We start from the raw sequence: 22258 nt of genomic DNA, 5'->3' as shown, positions 1-22258 counted from the left end.
TTGAGCAAGAAGCACTCTATCGAGTCGGCATGCCGTATAAACCGAAACAAGGCTTAATTAGGCAAGCGATGATGTCCTAAGTTGGAGTCTCAACATGGTAATCAAGTTGTTCTAAATCTATTATATTATAAACGTTTCAGGAATGCATAAACAAGTGCCACATGGTCCAAATTCTTTTTTCTGTCAACTAAACAAGTAAATATAAAAAAATCGACGATAGAAGCACAGGCCAGAGGCCACATATGTACATATGACATAAGCTTAGCCAGTCATAGAAATTACTGTAATTTAGTATATTTAAAAATATATTAGTTCGTAGCTGAGCTTGTATAAGCTGAGTTGAACCGAAGAAATATTGTTCATGCTGAGCTAACGGAGCTCTTCTAGTTCGATTGCACAGGGAAAGGCATTTGCTATTATATGTCAACTGTACTGGATGTTGGGTCCAAGGACGTCCATTCAAGTATGGGAACTCGAGTGCCGAAATACAGAATCGCCATGTGTGATAACTTTAGCCAAGATGTGCAGAAAGGAGCCTCACACAAAGGAGTCCAAAGTTTACCAAACTAAACACCTTAACACAGACATAAAGCTGGCTTGGACATCTACACTTTCTTAATTTTATGTGGATGAAAGATCTGATTTATGGTCCTTAATTAGATTGTGTTGTGTTGTCCTCATTCGTGTGATGAGGGGTATTCAGACTAGATCGGATCTGATCTCCTCAAGCGTCTTCTCTCCCCCTTACACACAACACACAGTGATGAAGATTCCTTGCTGAGGCAAGATCTCTTGATATTTTAAAATGTATGATTTTCCATTGGAATGGCATCCGTAAATTCACACCATCTGGATGAAATGAGAGATGCATAGTGGGTAGCTGCTTCTCTCATAGCGAAAAGATAGACACATTGCCAACAATGTAAGGGGACTGTTCTCTATTTAAAAGGTCCATCATCTATGCAAGAACATTCCAAATCTATTTGCATTGAATTTGCCATCCAACAGTATTTTCCGATGATAAACAGTTTTTCCTTATCCAACATATAAAGGACAACTGTTCTCGCATCCCAATATAAAGGACAATGATCAGGAAATAAGATACTTTATCACAAGGTGTGATGCACCAAAGTAATTCATCATCAACCATGGAAACACAACATCACTGAGCATCAACCCAGCCAATGTCATTTTGTTATTTGAAACAGAACATTTATTATATTTACATTATATCAAATGGCAACCTGAGCTGCAGCTAGCCTTGCAATCGGAACCCTGCAAAACAAGAATGAGCATAAATTAATAGTGAGGAGAGTATAAAAATATTAGTAGAACAAGCATGTATTCAAGAAATAAAAGAGAAAGGGTAATGAATGAGTACCGGAATGGTGAGCATGATACATAGTCTAATCCTGCCTCCGCAAAAAATGCCACAGATGAGGGCTCACCGCCATGTTCTCCACATATGCCCAACTGTTTCATCAGAAAGCAAATGAATGTGTAAAACTTGTCCAGATGTTAAAGAAGAATAGTAACTCTGGGAGTTTGGCTCACCTTCAAATCAGGCCTAGCTGAACGACCCCTCTCTACAGCAATTTTAATCAACTCACCAACTCCTTTTTGATCAAGCACCTGAAAAATTGAAGCAGCTTTAGAACAAGAAAAAGGACCCAAAGAAAGGCAATGAAGACAAATAGAATGCCAGTGAACTGGGTCACATTAGGAAAATCAGTTGTAAGATGCTTGATGTTGGGCAAGATAACCCAGAAAGTACTCTCACCATCTAATCACTGGAAGAAGATAGGCTACATACTAGGATGCTTATGCGCTAGTTAATAATATCTCTAGTCCCGTACATCTTTAGTTCAGAGTGCTACTTTGCTATATAACAAACATACAATTTGGATATATCTTACAATGAAAAAAATTGAATAATATAGATTTGTAAATTAGTCATTTTCTTGAAGAAACCAGACAAATAAACAATCAAAGAAGTACAAGAGACAAGAAAAAATGAGAAACATATAGATATTAGAAAGAAGCGCCCAATCCTATCTTAAATTGTTAAGCCAAGTAAAAAGATTAAAGAAGTAAAAAAAAAATATATTTAGTAAAAAAAATATAGTGATATTATCAAAGTATCCTGACGGATCATGATGATATTGCTACAAAAATATCCATCATAGTGATGTTGCTATAAACTGTCTCGTGAAAGTCACAGAATATTTGATTATTTCTCCCAAGTGCCAGGTTAAGATATGGTGGATATAATTATAACACTTGTTAGTTGTTAGTTTGAACCAACCTGAGAACCTTAACCAGGAGGTTCCAACTTTTATAAAGTTAAGAGGGGCTTTTTGGCCAAGACAAATTAGTCAGACGTATTCCAGCCCTTGTATCCCTCACCTTGATTACAGGCCAAGCCAGTCAATTATGGCAACAAGAGAACAATAGCTCCATACATAATGTCCCTTAAGAAAAGTGTCTGCAAAATTGTGGTTAGAAATCATAGCCACCAAGGTCATGGACTTGAAACCCTCTGATGCAAATATGTGGATCAAATGTTTCAACGAACTAGTGGATCATGACCCAACATGTATGCTAAAGTAACTCTACCAGTAACGACAGAAAATCAAATTATATCCTCCACTTGTGCATCTTTACAAACAAATTTCAATTAAGCATGTCATTTGGGAGGCAAAGCAGAACCAACAGGACTTCTAGTATATTGACAACAAGGAAAGCAGGATATACGAGAAACATATAAAGAACTTACTTGAAAAGGGTCATTTTGGAGAAGTCCATTTGCTAGGTATGTTGGAAGAAACTTTCCCACATCATCTCTGCTATAACCAAATGTCATTTGGGTAAGGTCATTAGTCCCAAATGAGAAGAACTCTGCATGCTCCGCAATCTGAGAAAAGTTAAATGTATACCAAGTTGTCAGTTCAAAAACAAGTCTTTCCAATCAATCAAATTATTAACACATGGTTTTCGTTTTCATTTGCAATACAGTTCCATAAAAGTTCACCATAGTCACTACTGCATTAGTTTTCTTTTATCATAGTGATAAAATTCAGAATGAGCTGCTTTCAGTGTTTGAGAACAAGTCCAACATTTATGGCATACAAAACTCATATCACGTTTCATAACCTTGGAGTTTGAATGTATGGCTAGTAAAAGAAAACAGCAGCTTGTATCCTGGTAGAATTATAACTAATTTATTATCTCAAAACGAAAGTGGCATGGGATAAGCACATAGCACGTACTAATTATTATCTTTCAACTATATATATTTCTCATTCTTAGATTTTTAGTTTGTAATCAGTAGTCAAGCATTTTTCAAAATTTGCAAGTCACCATTTTGCAAAATTTGCAAGCCACCATTTTGCAACTTCCAATGTCATGCCCCATATTGGATGTCATTCATTGAAATTTCTAGTGTGATGTATAAATGCTCCCAAATGCAGCTGCTTCTGTGCATCATGATGCAGGAGCAGGTCCAATGCAACAATAGAGACATGAAAGAACGAAGTGTTGCAAGCTAAATGTACTTTGGATGCAGTCGATATAATATATGTTCAATACAGTCCTGGTCATAAGTTGACCAAGACTTTATAACCAGAAAGGGGAAGGGAACTTCCCTTCCCCTTCATATTCTTCTCCCTCGTCATTTCTGTTCTTGATTGATGGTTTGAGCTGAGAGGTACCAGTCTGCTTCAGGAGATGGGACTATAACCTGGATAGGTCTGGGATCCTAATCATTGAAATTACATCTACTTAGGATTAAAAGGTTGGTAGTCGGATTTGTCAAGTACAGGTTCAATAACTATGGGCCTAAACTTAGTTATCTCTAGTTTTCCTTTTTCTTTTGCCAAATAAGAAACCCAATTATAACTGAAAAGTATGTGTATGAGTGACTGTGCACCCTTTTTGCGTTCTCAAAACCAAGCTATCTGAGATTACCGCATTGCAACCTTCATAACTGCTGCTGCAAGAAATACTTTTCACCTTCTACCAGTGGCAATATTACTTGTGACGAAGATTTTCTTATCTAACCCCATTAAAGGATAAACAGAGATTGTATATTTCACCTCATTTGCAACAAGTGCCGCCCTGGGGATCTCGATCATAGTTCCAACTTTATAACTTAGGGAAGTGCCTGTCGCTGCAAACAAATTTTCGGCAACTTGACGAATCAATTCGACTTGATGCTTTAATTCCTGCCAGCAAAACAAAATCATTTTACTATGGAAAAAATGGTTATATAAAAGAAAAAAAGAAATCTCAACCAATTTTTTGTGTTGATTTAACATTTTTCCATATTGGATTCAACCTGAACCTTGCCTATGTCACAAATCATAGATTAAGGTGACCTACGACAGTTTAACAAAATAATGAATGCAGTCTTCCAGAAAGGAAGTTAGATTACTTCCTTCTTCCCGTACAATATAAATCACTGCAAATCAGACAATAAAAAATCTTCTGTTTTGAATTTAGATAAACAGAGAAAAGCCTCCTGTTGAAAACTTCAGGTCCCCAGCCATCAGGAAGTCCACCTGACTTTTGTTTCACAAGGAGATGCATACCCAAAGGTGGTTAACTCATGAAATCTAATGGACTTGGTGATGCCCATGGGTTTCCACATTTTATCCAAGATAAGTGAAGCATTTATGCAATGCCAAAGAAAGGACTTGAAAGCCTTCATGCAGATTCAAAGAAAGGACTTGCAGGGAAAAATGCAGAAGCAAAACAAAAGATACATAGACATCCATCTACTTTGATTCAGACATCCTAGAAGCAGTCAGAATTCCGTTAATAATCTATATCCTTTCTGCCATTAGACAGCTAACTTTATCAACAGATGTAACCAGATATCTAATATTCCAAATGAAAGACTACTCAAAAACTGTGAAAAACATGTTTTCCACAGAAGCAGGTAGTGATTGCAAAAAATTGGCTCTAAGATAGATTAGTACCTGGGGGGTTCCAACCAAAGGAACCATTATTTCCGGGAAAACTTCAACACCTTGGTTGCTCATAGCAATTGCAGCCTCAAAAACAGCTCGAGCTTGCATTTCTGTTAACTCAGGGTATGAAATACCCAGCCTGTGAAGTTGAAATTACTTCAATAACATTACTGTAGCATGTGTTCCCATTTCATTATCAGTGAAGATTAGATGCTTATCAATGCTAAGCCAATAGGAAATTAAACAAGGAAAACAAGCTTCACATGCAATACAATGCTATTTAAACAAATTACAAATGAAATATCTTCTTGAGCCAAAAATTGAAGGCAAAATATACAGACAAACAGCTTGTGAGTTGTGACAGAAGCATAAGCATGACTGCCATGAATTGCATGGTCTTACAAAAGGTAGTTACAAGTTATGATTTATAACAGTAACAACGAAAATGAAGGAGTAAGAAAGCTAAGGTTTCAGTAGTCGAAAGAATGCTAGGCCCCAGGCGACCTTTTTGATGAGGCTGTGCACCAAGGTGCCCAAACAAAAAAAATTGTTTAAATTTTTTTCTCTTCTTATTCTGGTTTTACCCTTCTTCATTTTTCTCTTCAGCTTTTTCCTTATTTCTTTTTTCTTCTTCTCCTCGTCCTTCTTCCTCCTCATCTGTTTTCTTTCATTTGTTTTTTCTTTTCTGACTCACCCAGGCCCTACTGCTTTTGGTTAGTTAAAGGTAAAGCTAAAGTAACTGGTTCAACTTTATAAGTAATTTTCTGCCACTTGAGAGTCCAACAATTTGTTACATGACATTGCAAATTATCGACAGATACACTTGGCTTTGCTTCAAGTTACAAACTACTCTTTTCTCCAATGTAAGCCAGCAACTTGGAAATGAATAGTTCTGATATATGCAAATCTGTTTGCACATCAAACTCTTAGTACATGTTGGATGAGGCCAAATTCTTCATAAACTCGGAGATTTATTAGCCTCATTCTCATGATAATTTTATATGCATGCTTATGCTATGTGCCTTAAAATTAACATTAAAAATTCAGTAGTATACTTCATTCTCGTTTGATTCTTTTGACTAATTGACTATGTCATGTCTCTTCAGTTAAACATTGATGCTTTCTTCTCATGAAAAATTACTATTACTTATTTTATACTTTAACACATGATAAATAAAGTTTATTGTTTACTGGCTAACTATGAGATAGATGCACCAAATGTGTGTGTACACATGCCAGTGTGTAGGGGTCTGGGGTATCATGCCTGAATAAATTTCTGAAATGCACATGCAGACTTTGTGTTACCTATCTCTGACAGCCAGACTTAATAGAGATTCTAGCAATTAACAGAACATTAAATGAAACTAATATTCTTCCATTTGTTTATTACCTGCAACCGCGAAAGCCTAGCATTGGGTTGACTTCTGAGAGTTTCTCAATTCTGCTAAATACTTCATCTTCTGATACATTTGTGTCTGAAGATAAGTTTGCAACAATCTCATTAATATCCCCTTCTGGTAGAAACTCATGCAATGGTGGATCTAATAGTCGTATTGTCACAGGAAGACCTGAAAGTAATAAAATTATGATGAAAATGAGACCAGGGCAAAAAGAACAAGTAAACACACCAAAAAAGACCCCATATCCATCAAAACAGCCCATGGTTACATGTAAATTTGCCAAGCAGAATGAATATAATATACCATCCATTGCACGAAAAATGCCTTCAAAATCAGACCGCTGATAAGGCAAGAGCAGGTCAAGTGCTTCCTTCCTCTTCTCAGGAGTTGGAGCCATGATCATCTGCCTCACAGCCTTAATCCTCTCATCTGATGCAAAGAACTAAAACAAAGGCCATGCGTATAAGAAATATAACTTTCCTAATCACATAAATAGATAGCAGATAGGCAGGTTAAACATTTATTACATCACATGGGAGAAAGAAATTAAGAAACTAAGAAACTTCCATCATAGCTCTTCAGTTCAACCAGAAGGGACATAGCAATCTTCCAATAATCAAAATCACAAAGTACTCAGCTTGAAGAAGACCTAACTTGCTTATTGAAGAGCAAATCCGTCAGGGTACAGCAAAAATTCTTGTCTAGTTTGAAACCAGATGAGTGCAGAAATATTTCATCGATCATCCTAAGCAAGTCGTTCAAAGTAGGTCAAAGTCTAAATATATTGAAATTTGAATGAAAGACTAAACATAATCTTCAGTAATGGTGGTACTAATTAGTCTTTCCTTCTTTTTGGGAGATGAGCTGAGCACCTAACATAATGCAGCATCATATGACTAAGGCTATAAAAAATCAGGTTTTCCTTGAACCCTTGATCTGAAAAGAACATTGGATCCAAGTTGGGCACAAAAGGATAAAATAAAGCAACCTGAATCAGGTTTATAAGTATCAGCCTGACCTGATCTCACTTCTAAGTTTTTTTTTTAAAAAAGAACTTATAACTTTTCCTGGTTCTCGAATCAAAGTGGACATGGCAGCCGTTGCCATCACTACAAGGACATAAAGCCAGACATACACATGATGCACAGGTGCAAGCCCTGAAATGTATCAGATGTAATAATATCTGCTATTGCTTTAGATGACAAAATTGGAAAAGGAAAAGGGGATCGAAGGAAGATATAAAGCCCATCCGGGCAGTATGGTCCTTGGGTTAAACAAGCAGTGGGCAAGTAATATCCAGTCAAATTTATACCTTGTTGTTCACTCCACATTTTGTTTTACTGCATACGACAGTCTAGATATGGAGCTGACAATACCTCTCCACCTCTCTCTCTCTCTCTATATATATATATATATATATATATATATATATAAAATCTCCCTTGATGTTAAATTAAGAGCCGAAAAGATGTTATTCTACCAGCACTTGCAAGGAAAAAGTTCTTCAAGGATTCAGGGAAGCTGCATGTGGCCTGACTCACCATGTGTTCTGTCCTGCAAAGTCCAATGCCTTCTGCACCATTATTTCTGGCAGTTACTGCATCATCAGGTGTATCTGCATTCGCCATTACCTGTACAAATTTCCACCATCAGTAAGAGGAGTACATTTTGCAAAACTACCTAGAAATAATATGTCATTGTAAATAGAAGGGTAAATAGACCATCCCCAGAATAGAATGCCCCATAAACTACGGAGCATAATATGGTCATTTTTAAGCTATCAGGCTGTTGAAAACACATTTAATGAAAAAAAAAATGGCTTCAATATCCACAGGCTTGTCTAAGTGAAAAAATTCTCCATGGAATTACCATCAATGATAAATAAAACAGAAGAAACCATTTCAAAATAAATAAATAAAGGGTGACCACATGACAATTGCACTGGGAAAGTCATTCAGAAATGCCATAGATAAACTGTAAGTTATTGCAAACTATTGTAGGCTTGTGGATTACCTTAAGCTTCCTTCTTTCATCAACCCATGTCATAAAGGTACCTAGATCACCACTAAGAGCTGGGGGACAGAGTTGCTGCTTTCCCATAATGACTTCACCTGTAGTGCCATTAAGTGACAACCAATCACCTTCACTAAGCACTTCCTCCCCAATCACCACAGTCTGCAAGCAAATTTGGAAGTTCAACAAGTTAACAATATGGTGCATATGTTTTTATCTAATTGAAGAAATAAAATGTAGGAAAAGCAAATTAAAGAAGATTTAGCAAAGCAAGAAGGAAGACATAATGACAGAAAGGAACCGAGTCAACAAGTACCATGAACAACCCATCTACATCACCAAGCAAAGACATCAAAAAAGCATAATGAAAATGGAAAAGAAAAAATAGCTCATATTGTGGATAAGCAAATGAACAGCTAATGAAGAAGATAGCAATCAACAGAAAATGTACTGAATGTTTTTAACAGTCCCAGAAACCGTAGTTTACCAACCAAAAGGCAACACAATGCAGTATCAGCAAGACATGCTTAATTGATATCAAATCTGAGGTTTAGTTTGGTTTTGTTTTCTATGCTGATGCAAATAATAAATTTGAAATTCTTACTGCAGCCGCTATAACTATATCAATCAGAAGTGTTCAGACAAGCAATCAACAAGAAAATTATAAAAATCAAGAAACTATATAATTTTCTCCTTTTTTTCTGAAAATAAAAAGACAATCTGATGTTTACAAAATTCGAATAAAAACAAAACAAAATAACGTCAAAGGCATAATATCAGAAAATTCTAGTTTACTTCTCTTTTTTAAGGTGTCAAGGTAATTTCACTAGAGAAAGAAAAAGTTTTCCTTGATAAATTTAACTTCGAGGGTTAGTTTGAATGTTAAAGTAAAAATACAGGTATGGATTTGTCATTAGCTATAGGACAGGGGTGAATACACTGACAGCCCACAAGGTAGGGACGAATATGGAAGTATGATCAAATGGATGTATACCGGATATACAGCATCTGTAGAGTACATAGTAGGAAAAATGAGGAAAAATGCTTTCCATATCATGACTCATTTTGGTGAAGCCTCCAAATCAGTTTTGGCAAGAAACTATTTGCTTCCAATACCTGACTTAAGGATATATCTAGACGCCATGTTTCACATTTTATTCAAATTAATTAATGGATCATTTTGTTTCATCTTCAGATTTTGGGAGAGAAGAGAATGGGGGTTTTTCTGGTTCACTATCCATTGGAAAGCCACTCAAAGGTTGCCTATCAATAATACACAATCAAGAAGTTGACCCAGCACCAAACAAAACTCCAGATTAAATTCAAATTTCAGATAATCATTGGACCATGTCCATTGAGTCATTATCTACATCTGGATATGCATTGAGAAACTAGAACTCAACTGATGAATATATTAGCATTTTGCCTTTTTCAAATACAAACAGTACATAGCATGTGTTTACCTATTAGGTGGCAAGAACTCAGCATAGCAAATGCATGCAAGTGTGTGAAACCAGGTCAAACCAAACAAATGAATCTAGAGAAGGAAATCTTCATTTACTATGCTGTATCTTTTGACCTCTATATCCCATAAAACTGATTCAGGTGGAATTGGACAAGCGTCCATCTTGTCAACACACATTTTCCATTCTTATAGCATGTTAAATCAGTCTCCTGAAATCTCTTGAGGAGGCCTTTCTTGGCCAAACTTTGATGAAATTATTGCCGTTCATGCCAACCCCAAAACTCTAAAACCCTAAGAAGTATTATCCTAGTGTTGGAAATATAGATCAATTCTGACAGATAAAGAAGTGAAAAATAGTATTGTCGTCACCAAGCCACCATAAAGATCAGCTAATGAGCCATGCATTGAGTGCTCAAAGAAGAAGAAAAAAACCCTTATTCCTAAATATGACTCTTGAATATTTAATAGATACTGCATTATACACAGATACATCATTGCGTCATGCATAAACATGCCTCTAGATAAAATATAAGAAACCACCTATTCCAATGCACGATTGCTTAAATACTAATAAAGATATACCAAGCATCATATGTCTCTGCAGACTTAACTTTTAGATTGAGACACGGGGCTGTCATACCTTATCAACATCATTCACACGAACATCGGAACATCCAGAGACACAACATTTTCCCCAGCCTCGAGCAACAACAGCAGCATGTGATGTCATGCCACCTCTAGCTGTCAGTATTCCTTGAGCAGCATGCATACCACCAACATCTTCTGGGCTAGTATCCATCCTCACCTTCATCATACACAGCCAATGGTTACTATTAGATTGCAAGGATAAGTTATAAGCCAAAATAGCTATACTTCTTAATAGATGTTTGCATAGAGGCCTATCATCAGTGTTGAGTTAAAGACCATAAGAAATAATACATTAGCGAATCAAACATCAACAAAGAAAAAAAAATGGTTATATGCATTCACCAAATCAATGCAATAAAAATAGGTCACTTGATACAACTACTCATTATGGTGCTTGCTCTTAGATGTGCATGTTTATGCTCTGATGAATTTGCTTTTTATGTCATCTGACTGCCATGCAAATCAATGCAATAAAAAGAAACCACTTGATACAACTACTCATTATGGTGCCTGCTCTTAGATGTGCATGTTTATGCACTGATGAGTTTGCTTTTTATGTCATCTGACTGCCATGCAATTACGATTTTAGGCTGTTTATACAGGAAAAGATTTTCATGAAATTTAACCCGGAACCTCTCATTAAAAAACATAAGTGACAAATTGACCAAAAGTCATGAATCACAAATCTATCAAGTAACATGTTATGAGGAAAGTTAGGCTGTGAAAATGGAGAATACCAAAATGGCAGTCTTCCCTTGTGCATGCCACGCCTCTGCATCATCTGCATGAAAAACAATCTGACCAACAGCAGCTCCTGGAGAAGCAGGCAAGCCAGTTGCAAGCACTTTATCTTTGTATACTTTTGGATCCTCAAACTGACAAGTGATGCAAAAATCAAGAAAGAAGGATCAAGTTAAAGTCAAGTCTTCACAAATGCGAACCAGAGACATAGACAATAGGAAGCCTAAATATGCAAACATTCAAATGAGCACAAAAAAAGATGCAAGAAGTTCACCTACAGAATAATTTGCACTGGACTATGAACACCAAAGGAGGCAAAAACTGGCAAATGAGAAAGTCAAAAGGCAACAACTTATGCTGCTATGCACAATGCTACCTGACTTCCTACAGGGTTAAAAATAGTGACATATTGCAATTTGCAACATACAAGAATGACCACAAAAAGTTGATAAGAAACAGTTCCATCATTTAAAGAAGTCATAATTTCTTTTTGTTCACTTTAAAAGCACAGCAATACATGACAGGAAAAAGTATGTTTTCAACACAGAAAGTGCTAACTATCATCGTTATCCTTGATTTAACAAAGTCTATAGTTGAGGAGACCGAAATTCAAGAGCCTAAAAAACTTGATGCTTCCATCAGAATTTGCTTCATCATGTGCCACTTTAATAAACTATCTGATAAGGAACATTAACGTAGCATATCGGATGACAAGAATACTGATGGAGTTGGGTTCTTGAAGACAAACAATGCAACGAGCAGGATACTGAGACCAACGTAAACATTATGGAAAAATTCAGCAACATAAATATTTGAAATCAAGATCGTGCACTGGACCATCAGTGGGCTAAAAAGTGCCTGACATGCATGAAACCTTGTTAGTCTCAGAATTTTAGTCCGTGTATGGCATTCATCCATGGACCCAGCACAATGATGGATGCAGCATAAGTGGCCACTTCATTGAGCATTATAATCCGCAAGCAAAAGAGAAACAAGCAAAGGAAATAAAAAAGGAGAAAGAAACTGCATTGACGTAAAGAAAGGAGAGTATTAACAAAGTCAGTGTGACAGCTATTATCTTAATAATATGATGGGATCTACCTGTGGATGAAGAAGTTGATCAAGATGCCTGGGTTCCACCATTTTGATGGCTGTTTGGGTATCAATAAGTCCTTCTTTGACCATATCTACAGCAATTTTTACAGCACCTTTCCCTGTACGCTTCCCGGTCCTGCATTGCAGCATCCATAGCCTACTCTCCTGTATAGTAAACTCTATGTCCTACAAACATGAAAGAAATTATCAATAATGCCATACGATATATATATGTATATATATATATATCTGTTCATGCACACACAAACAATACTGATACAAATTTTTGGCTGACTTTAGGAACTATAGGAACAACACTTATATATTAATCCAATGTTTGCACTTGTCATCCCAGGGGTACAAGTATGACATGAACATGTTCTGCCTCCTTTGACACTGAATTGGAGGAAGAAAAACCGCTATGCACAATTATGGTTAGGGCTCCTATCCTCGGCAAGCAGGTTTCCACAGAATATAAATGTCCCCAGAAGAATGGCAGTGGAGAGTATAAAAGGGCAACATCATACACTACAATTCCTATTAAATACTTGATCAGAAGATGCTAGCAGAAATCTATCAATCTGCAGATGGAAAGTTATAGAGATGTCCTGATTTAAACATTATGTGAACCAGAAGCCTTAAATAAATATGAATATGTGTATTCTTGGGTTTTGAAGTTTTATCATCCATGAAAAAGAGAAACTCCTCACGGACTATAACCACAATGTAGCACTAATAAGAAGCAGTGAGAAATGGAACAAGCATGTCTTAGTTACTTAAAAATATAGTTAAAAACAAGAAAAGAAAAACTTACCATCATATCCTTGTAATGCTTTTCCAGAATTTCACAGTTTTCTACAATCTCATTATATGCTTCTGGCATAAAGCGCTTCAGTGTGTCAATATTCTCAGGTGTTCGAATGCCTGCAACTACATCCTCTCCCTGTTTGAGTTAATCACTGAAATTATCAGAAATCTAGCAGTAACTATTTCCCTTAAGGAGTAAAAATTTCATGATCTCAGAAGAAATAGAAGTACATCGGTGAAAAAGTAAATTTTTTAAAGCAAACTTTATCAACTACAGTCAAGTAGAAAGGAAAGAAAAATAACGAATCAAAAGAAAAGAGACTGAGCACAGATAAAAGAAGGAAAATTTTTGAAACCCGCAAAATAATTTTGTCAAAAATTAAGAAAGTGCCTCTAAAATTATCAAAAAGAAAAAACTTAAACATTAACAGGCAGAAAGAATAGAAACACAGAGTCAGGAGTGACTGACAGACCTGTGCATTAATTAGATACTCGCCATAAAGCTTTTTCTCGCCTGTGCTAGGATTCCTAGTGAACAAAACGCCAGTACCAGAGGTATTTCCCATATTACCAAACACCATGCACTGCACATTCACAGCAGTTCCTCTCAATCCATGTATCTGGTTGATGCTTCTGTATTTAATTGCTCTAGGGCTGTCCCATGAATTAAAAACAGCCAAAATAGCCAAATATAGTTGTCTTTTCGGATCTGCAAATTGGAAATACAACCCAAAAGGAAAACTGTCATTCCAAAATGAAGGTTGATATTTAACATTTAATTAGAATATTTTTCCACGAATGCCCGCATAGTTTCTGTCTAATGAGAAATTCATCATATTCCTTGATTCAAGAAATACAACTACTTTCATGTTAGGAAAAAAGAAAAGGGGGCACATTTGAACTGATGCACATTTTAGGTACTTCACAAGGGTCCACTACTTGCAATCTAAAATATGTCTACAAGGTAAATTTGAGGAACAATAACCGACAGGATTATATCCTAGACATAGCTGAAAAGCCTGCACAAATCAATCTATCCCTTCTGTAAATCAGATGATGTTCATATGAGGAACTTTTTCTCCTTTTCTCATTAAATAGATTAACAAATTACATTATCGAGATGGGATTCCACTACAGCATCTATCTTATATCAAACCAATGGTGTATGATGCAAGATATTGTTGTTTTTCCTTCTCCTGAAGGCTTAAGACTGTATTTCTTGCATATCCTGATCCATGAAACTCATTAGATCTATACAACAAAAGGCAGCCAGACAGCACTTGAATTTTCGTCATTTTCTTGCCTGCGTTTCCACTCATTTTTCATATCTCAGAATCAGCATTCCTCAATGACTTCACCATCCTTCTTCTGACCCAACTTCTATCACTTTACTGCCAATTCTTTCCTTGTTCACTCCTGCAATTACTTTGAAACAGGTGACAACATCCACCTGAACAACTATTTATCTAAACAAGAACCTTACGTCCTGCTTGTCTAAAGGCCTTTGTGGGAATGAAAATTATTGTCAGGAGAAAAACTAATGGATGACTAAGTTAGGAGAAATAAGACTTGGTGTCTTCGAAAATCCTTGCTGGTCAGGCATTGAATATATGAAGATATTCAGCTAAATTTTTCTTTGATGCATGTAAACTCCATCAACAAGACAAACTACTGTAGCAAATGAGACATGAGCAATACATAGAACCTACTTCTATCACTCAACAACATAATACTAATAACAATAGTAATAGCAATAGCAATAACAATAACAATAACAATAATAATAATAATAATCCAATAATAACAAGACAAGAAAGATTGCTAGAAGTGTTTGAATACCTGAGGGGAACTGTTCGCCTCTAGCATCAAGATACACCTTTTTGTACCTTGTAACTATGTCTTTAAGATCAGAAGCTGTCAACTCAGTATCAAGGCTTATACCTTTTTCAGATTTGATCTTCTCTAGTTCTGCCTCAAACAAGGAGTGAGGAATCCCGAGTACCTTCAATGACGAACATAGAGAAAATTTAGTATAACCAATTTTAGGTAAGCATGCTTAAAATGGACTAATATCATCATCATAGCCTAGCATATTCTTAAACTGCATGTTCATGAATCAGACAGTAAAGCACCAAATCATGTGTAAAGAAGAAGGAGAATTTCTTCAATCAGCATACCACATCACCAAACATGTCAAGGAAGCGTCTGTATGAGTCATATGCAAAGCGTTCACCACTTTTTGCAGCCAATCCATCAACGACATCATCGTTAAGGCCAAGATTCAGCACTGTGTCCATCATACCAGGCATGGAGATCTAGATGGATGGAGTATTCAAAAACCAATTCAGTATTGGAATATAAAACAACCAAAGAGATCCATGCATAGTGTGGTAAAATAATTGTCCTTAATTAACACAACAAGTTACATTTTTGCTAAGCAATTGAACTATTGCACATCGTTATTTTTGTTGCCAGTCATGCTTACAAGAGAAAACCTAAATGAGATGAGATCTCATGTGCCTTGTCTCTTTATAAACCTATATGCAGATAAAATTACAAAATTGAGCTTATACATGGTGTTTTAGTCCATTCTTAAACAGTGTCCAAGGCCTACTAGCTGTGATAATAATCATTTCAAGAGTGACAGATCAATGACAGACTTATGCAAGCACTTATGCATTTTATGCATGCAATTGATCATAATAAATCTTTTGGAACTACAGTAGTAAATCTGTTACTCAATTGCCCTTACAACCAACGCCTTGTTCAATCAAATCATAGGTGTTACATTTGAACCACAATTCTCAACTTTACGTCTTCAAAAGCTCACTGGTAAAGCCTGTTATGAGCTACGAGGATGCATGCTTGCACAAACATGGGAGATTGATCTTCCAGTCTAAGGGAATCATCTTTCGGAAACAGATGTGAGCTTCCAATATTTAATTGATGAGACTCAGCTTATTAGAAGTGCTATAAGAGTTAAGTTCATGTTTGAGCTTACCGCAGCTCCTGAGCGAACTGACAGGAGTAATGGCTTCACAGGATCGCCAAGGGAAGCACCCATATCCATTTCAATTGTTTGCAGGCCCTCCATTACTTCATCCCATAAACCTTCTGGAAGTTTCTTCCCATTTTCTTGATATTCTTGACAAGCTTCAGTTGAAATTGTAAGTCCTGGAGGAACTGATAAACCTATGCTTGCCATTTCAGCAAGATTTGCACCTTTTCCTCCCAACTAGGAAGGGAAAAAAACAAAGGACATGGAATCCAATAAGTCCGACTTTCTAATAGTTGAGAGAACAAAAAAAAACGTTGTGCTAATAGTAGATATTTATGCATCAAATTGCAATTTTTTCTCCATAAGAAATAAATAATAATGAGATTTTCCTTTTTCATAAAAGGTCTCAGATGCAAAATCACATACTATCTGTAGGAAGAATAACTTAACCACGTTCATAGAACCACATTTGTCTCATAAATAATAGTGCTTCTGCTAGAACAGCAGAAACATGATTTTGAAAAATTTAACATCCTTTAAGAAAAGTGAAACTTGAGAAAATAATAAATGATAACAACAAAGGTTCACCAAGGGGCAACCACATGGTGTTGAAACTGATATACCCAGGAATCAGTACAATCACAAGAACTTTTCCACAAATGTGGGTAAAATAAAGGCTTAGACAAGCGACATTGTTTAATGGAGTGCCTTTAGAAGAAGGATGAAATCCAGTATTTTATAAATGTGAATATAGAAAAAGCAATAATGTAAAGCAACTCACCAAGGACTTCATGCTCATATTGCCTTCACTCCTTCCTTTGCCAAAGGTGAAAACTCTCTGGACACAAAAGGAAGCACTTGAATTTATGCTGCAAGCATGAATTTGATCCCATAAAACAATTCCAGAAGCCATACCTTTGTCTTCTGAATTTGGGTAGCAACAGCATGGACAGTGCTGGCACTCCAGCTCTGGTATGATTTTTTTTGTGTCGAGTCCAAACCATTCTTCTGACCATGATGTAGTGTTGCCTGTGCACATATGCCATGACTTTGAGATACACCGGGCCCATGCGGGGCTTGTACAGTGAGTTGCTTCACTTTATTAGTACCAATTTCATTTAAACATGTGTCCTTTAGCAGCCTGTCAGAACCTTGTGTGAAACTGCTCTTTGATGCAGTAGGCATATCGTCCTAATTCCAATAAGGAGAAGGCGAATAAGTGTCATTGTCCAAATGTTGGAAATTAGCATGAGGGTGGTGGGGGGGGGGGGGGGGGGGGGGGTCGAGAGAGAGAGATGTTGAGTGCATCTGATGCATAACCTCTTGACAGCTATTTTGATTTGAGCATACACCAGTCAAGTGCAAGCCACCCCACTTGCTTCCTTTTTTAATCAAATATTTCATATCAAACAAACAAATTAAATCCATGGGTTCCAATCATGTTCAACCAAAATTCCATAAATGTGAAGTATTGGAGAAAGTCAATATCGCACTGAACTATAATACCTCCGTAGTTCTAAAAGGATTCACCAAATTAATGGGAAAAAGCATGTTCATCAGTAGAGAAAGACTGGTATTTTTCCTTCCAACATCATTAATAGCTCCAAAAACTGCAAAATCATATCTTTGAAACTTACATCCTTTTTTGTAAAACAGATCCTTGACTTGAAATTTTCTTAACTACAGTTGACGTGTCAATTTTTAGAGATGTACTGTATACAGAGAGAGATTTCTAGACAACACTTCTTCAGCTACTTAGGTAAGAAGCATCATATCACCCACAGCAAGCAGAAGCATCAAATTCACGTGCAAAGCAGATGGCAGTTCATACCTGTTGAAAGTTCAATGATGAATGAAAAACTTCCTTTCGAGGATATCCAAAAAGAAATTCCAGAGAAATTGTTTCATCTTCGGAAGTTTTTACCATTTCCAAATTCCAGAACCAACCTCTCGGTGTATTTTAATACCGAATGCATTCTAATGACTCAAATGCAAGGGCAAATATCATTATAAAGGATGCATTTGTATTACTAGTCATGCCACCCTTGTATGAGTTAACGTAAGTTCCTCACCCATGGTTTACTTGAAATGCAAATCCTGCCCCTGATATAAAGTCCTCAAATTATCCCTGGGGATCACCAGTGAAGCATTGACAAGGCTAACCCGAGCAGGGATGGAAAGACCATCACAGATGCCCATAAAGGCAACTCTCGGTGTCAATGGGCGTGGATGATAAAGCAGTTAGGTATGTCCCAAGTCCCAACCACTGGAAACGGAATCACATTACGTAAATCTAATGAAGTGATCCGTGATCCAGTGCAGTTTACTTCTGCAAGACAGCTAAAGGAATGGCTTGTCTCCTACCGACAGGAAAGGAAGAATATGCGGATTTGAAACAATAAAACAAGGTCACCCTTAAATCCTCCGGATTTGTTCTTCGTAAGAGATTAACACAATGGAGGCTGCTTCCATGAACACCTAGAGACTCAATACTAGACCTCAAATTGCAAGACAATCACACCGAAGTTATTTATTAAAAAAAAAGATAGCTAACCAAAATTAAGAACAGAAACCTTGGGCAATAAAGGTTTTTCTAACATGATTGCGACGCAAGCTTGAGTTATTGGCGAGAAATGAAGCACCGTCCACCGGATGAAACTCTAATTCTCCCCTTTCCCTATGCTTCCTTATCCATGCACTTGCTGTAGCGAGTAAGCTACACCTGGATGATATAACCAAGAGAAAGGAGTTCGGTTTTTAAGAGTCGCCCACTCTGACCAATCCCCATCGATTCAGGAGAGGATTAAGGAAGACGGCGTAGAATGTAACAATTCTTGCCCTCCTCCTCTACTTGTTCTCAGACGCGTTTCCCGCGCGATCGCGTGGCGGGAGGGGCCGAGCCCTTTCAAACCGTCACTTGTGTAACGGTCGGGGGGCTTGTTCTAAAAGAGATCCGAATATCCTTTACGGGCTTGGCGGACAGGACCCAAAAGTTTCGACAAGAATCGGATCCAGATCCGGTTCATTTTATGTTTGTTGTATGGCCACAGGACCTCGATCCAATAAACTCGACTGAGGCCTTAACCTGAAATTAAAGGTGTAGGTAGGTCCGAAAGGTTTGATTCTGATCCAAATTAAGCACCCCAAGTTTTTAGCCGATCTGGATCTGATTCTTTCACAGTTAGAGAAAGTCAAAATTTTTATTTGTTTCGAAAAATACAATAGGCGAAAGGTTTTGTTGTCATGGGACCATACGGTTGGGCCAGCGGCTAATAGTACCAGGATAGTTGTCAGCTGAATCTCCTAAAAAGAATTAGAGCCTCAAGATTCTTATTTGAGACACCAAGTCTTTCTCAGATCCTGATTTACGAGAGCTTTCAACTCCCATCTTGAAAATGTGTTCTTAGATTTCATTAATAATGGACCTTTCTTTTATTAAGCACTAGTTCTCAATAAAATTCAACTCTAAAATTTTAATTAACCACTAAAACATACTTAACTTCAAAACTTGGGGGGCGTGTGTGTATACATATATACATGCACACACAAACAAACACAGAGACATAAATGTAAAGGTGAAGTATGAGAATTAATGAAACACAAAAACTCATAAGCATCATGACGGATGAAGTGAATCGCAGGGCTCATATATAAACATGTTAAAAGTACTTTTAAAACCAAACAAACACTTAGCATAAAAACATGTAAATCATTAGATCTATTATTCCTAGTGGTTCTCTCATATTTTGTTCAAATTAGTCTCCGATACATATCTGGTCATACTGGAGATCCTGATTCACCCACCAACTCCGCTGTCACACATTCATTATCTTTAACTAAGTTATTAAGAACAAAGTTTCACTTCATTGGGCGTTCCTGGATACTATGCAGGAGGGACCCATCAAAAATATTAAAAAAATACAAAGAAAGTTATTAACTTGGCAATTTTATTTTTTCAATATGCATCTTTCTTTTGACTGAGAAGGTGGAGCAGAAGTTAGCAAGCCGACTCCAACACTCAAGTTGGAAACCCAAAAGGCAGCCATCAATTTGTCTTCAGACGTCAGCTCTGCTGCCATTTCTTTCATATCCAGAAAGCTAGGATCAACATGCTAAAATGTTCTTTTAAGTGACGTCATCAACCACAACGCAAGTTTTCCTTTTTCAGCAAACATAAGCACTAACATAAACCAAACAAATTTTTTCGGCAAGAATACTTTATTAGTGAAAAATTCAAGTTTTACAGTTAATGAAACTTAAAGTGGAAAATTGGCATAGAACTATAAAATTTTTAAAGATTTTTCACACCCCAGTATATAATCGATTAAACATAATTTGATCAAGATTATATACTTAATTTCTACCATATGCAGCATGAAGGCTCCCATCTAGGATCATGCTACTCTCACTAGCTTGTCCTCATTATTATTCGATGGCATTTCATCTGCTTGGAGCAAGCACATCCACACACATATATGTGTGCGCGCATGATGATGAAGTGAGACAAATGCTCATATGACATGAAGTTATCGTTCCTGCTCCAGAGAGGCTTCAACTCTGAGTTTTCCAGAAAAAAAAAATCTCATTTTCATTTCCGACTTCCATGTCAGGATTTCTGGATAATCTGTTCAAGCTGGTGTATATCAAGAAAATTGGCCGAGTGTCGGTGGACTTGATCATTTAGACCTGCCGCCTGAATCGAGCTGCAAAACTTTTAGTGAAGAACAAAAACCGCCGGTGATCAAGGAACCTTCTTCATCTATCAAGATAATCTTTCACATTATTGCTTGCCAAAATTTCTTTGAAAGGAAAAGGGAAAACAGGGGAGAGACTGACACGAAGCAAAACAATCTAAGCACGGAGCAATCGAAGATCATTACTTCGCTGAAACTTTATACACAAGCGTCGTCATACCTTCTGTGATCAGACCAGCAATCGGGGCAATTCTGCCCGGAAATTTCTCCGGCTGGGATCCTTCCTGGAAAATTCTGAACCAGAAAATCGCGACCAAGTGATGAAATGCTGTCCAAACGTTCAAGAAACGAGTGTGATCACCAATTCCTCGACTGGAACCCGCCTTATATACGATCGCCCTTCGGCTCGATTACGATACTACCCTTTCTTTCTTCCAATATTCACCATCCTCGACTCCTCAATTCGTGGCAATTTTTTTATAGTTTTTAGAAAACGGTGGGCGCTGGGGACATCTAAAACTCCGTGGTGCTGAGTCACTTATCTGTCCATTACGTCCACGTGAAATTACCAAATTACCCTTTACAAAGTACAGAAAAAAAAAAAAAACAAACTCTAACGCAGCACAAAAAGTTTTTGTGTTATATAAGCAGGAATGTCAATAGTTTCGATTAAAATTAATTGTATCAACACAAAAAGAGAGACAAAAACCTTGTTTAATCAAGTACTTTGCAGCCACCAATATAATAATTTAAGGTATAATTTGATTAGCGGGAAGCAATCAGGTATAAAACAAAGTAAAGAGCTGAAAAATCCGCAAAAAAGGTACATACACCAAGGGTGCCTCCTTAAGCAAAGGAATGCTTACTTATCATATTCTTTCCACAGAGCTAGTAGCTCCAAAATGCTACCTTGGCCCTGTAGGATGCAATGCTACAAAAAAAAAAAGTTCACGTGGTCGGACGTCGGTGCGCGATTCTCGTTTCTCGAGATGTTGCTGGTTTTAAATTGCAAAACTTGGATTGTTTTTTAGATCAGTTCTTAATTTGCGACATGGATCGATTGAGATGACTTCGTATTTAGTTATGTTGTAGTAATTATGGGGAATGGGGAGCCTTCAGACCTCTTTTTAAAAGCGGCGGTAGATTGTCAACCTTCTGCTCACTCGAAAGACTAGACTAGATGGAGAGCTTTCATGTATGATTTTAGTGCTTGTTCAAGTGTACTAAACAACTTTCACTGTTTCCCTCCACGCGAAATTGAGATGGAAGGTCACTGATGACGCCAAGAAACTCACCTTCCTCGCTAAGGACAAGATCTTGATCTTGGCTGTCCTAACCAAGACCCAGAGTGGGACCTCATAGTAGGTGACCGTGATGCACCATTATTCCTCTTTAGCTGCGGTTTAATAAATATGTATGTTGCCAAA

The 22258-nt window shown here is 37.0% G+C and overlaps 1 protein-coding gene across 2 annotated transcripts; it reads right to left on the bottom strand.

Moving 5' to 3' along the window:
• Nucleotides 1–1086: 1086 nt before the first annotated feature.
• Nucleotides 1087–21207, bottom strand: LOC116264066 (pyruvate, phosphate dikinase 2). 2 transcript variants are annotated; one of them, XM_031644002.2, is made up of 21 exons: nt 21052–21207; nt 17053–17328; nt 16919–16975; nt 16141–16374; nt 15317–15454; nt 14979–15141; nt 13613–13848; nt 13147–13275; nt 12339–12518; nt 11234–11371; nt 10489–10653; nt 8384–8545; nt 7912–8001; nt 6674–6812; nt 6361–6538; nt 4980–5109; nt 4095–4223; nt 2777–2914; nt 1555–1632; nt 1382–1473; nt 1087–1275 (listed from the first exon to the last, which is right to left on the bottom strand). In XM_031644002.2, the coding sequence occupies exons 2-21, from the start codon at nt 17320–17322 to the stop codon at nt 1233–1235; spliced, it is 2889 nt and encodes a 962-aa protein (XP_031499862.1). In that variant the 5' UTR covers nt 17323–17328; nt 21052–21207; the 3' UTR covers nt 1087–1232. The 2 variants fall into 2 exon arrangements, with proteins under 2 accessions (XP_031499862.1, XP_031499861.1); XM_031644001.2 differs by lacking the exon at nt 21052–21207 and adding an exon at nt 18711–18850.
• Nucleotides 21208–22258: the final 1051 nt, after the last annotated feature.

The sequence above is a fragment of the Nymphaea colorata genome, chromosome 11 (assembly GCF_008831285.2).
Source record: "Nymphaea colorata isolate Beijing-Zhang1983 chromosome 11, ASM883128v2, whole genome shotgun sequence".
Taxonomy (NCBI): Eukaryota; Viridiplantae; Streptophyta; class Magnoliopsida; order Nymphaeales; family Nymphaeaceae; genus Nymphaea; species Nymphaea colorata.
The sequence above is the reverse complement of the archived record's forward strand: the minus strand, read 5'-3'. Positions and strand labels throughout refer to the sequence as shown.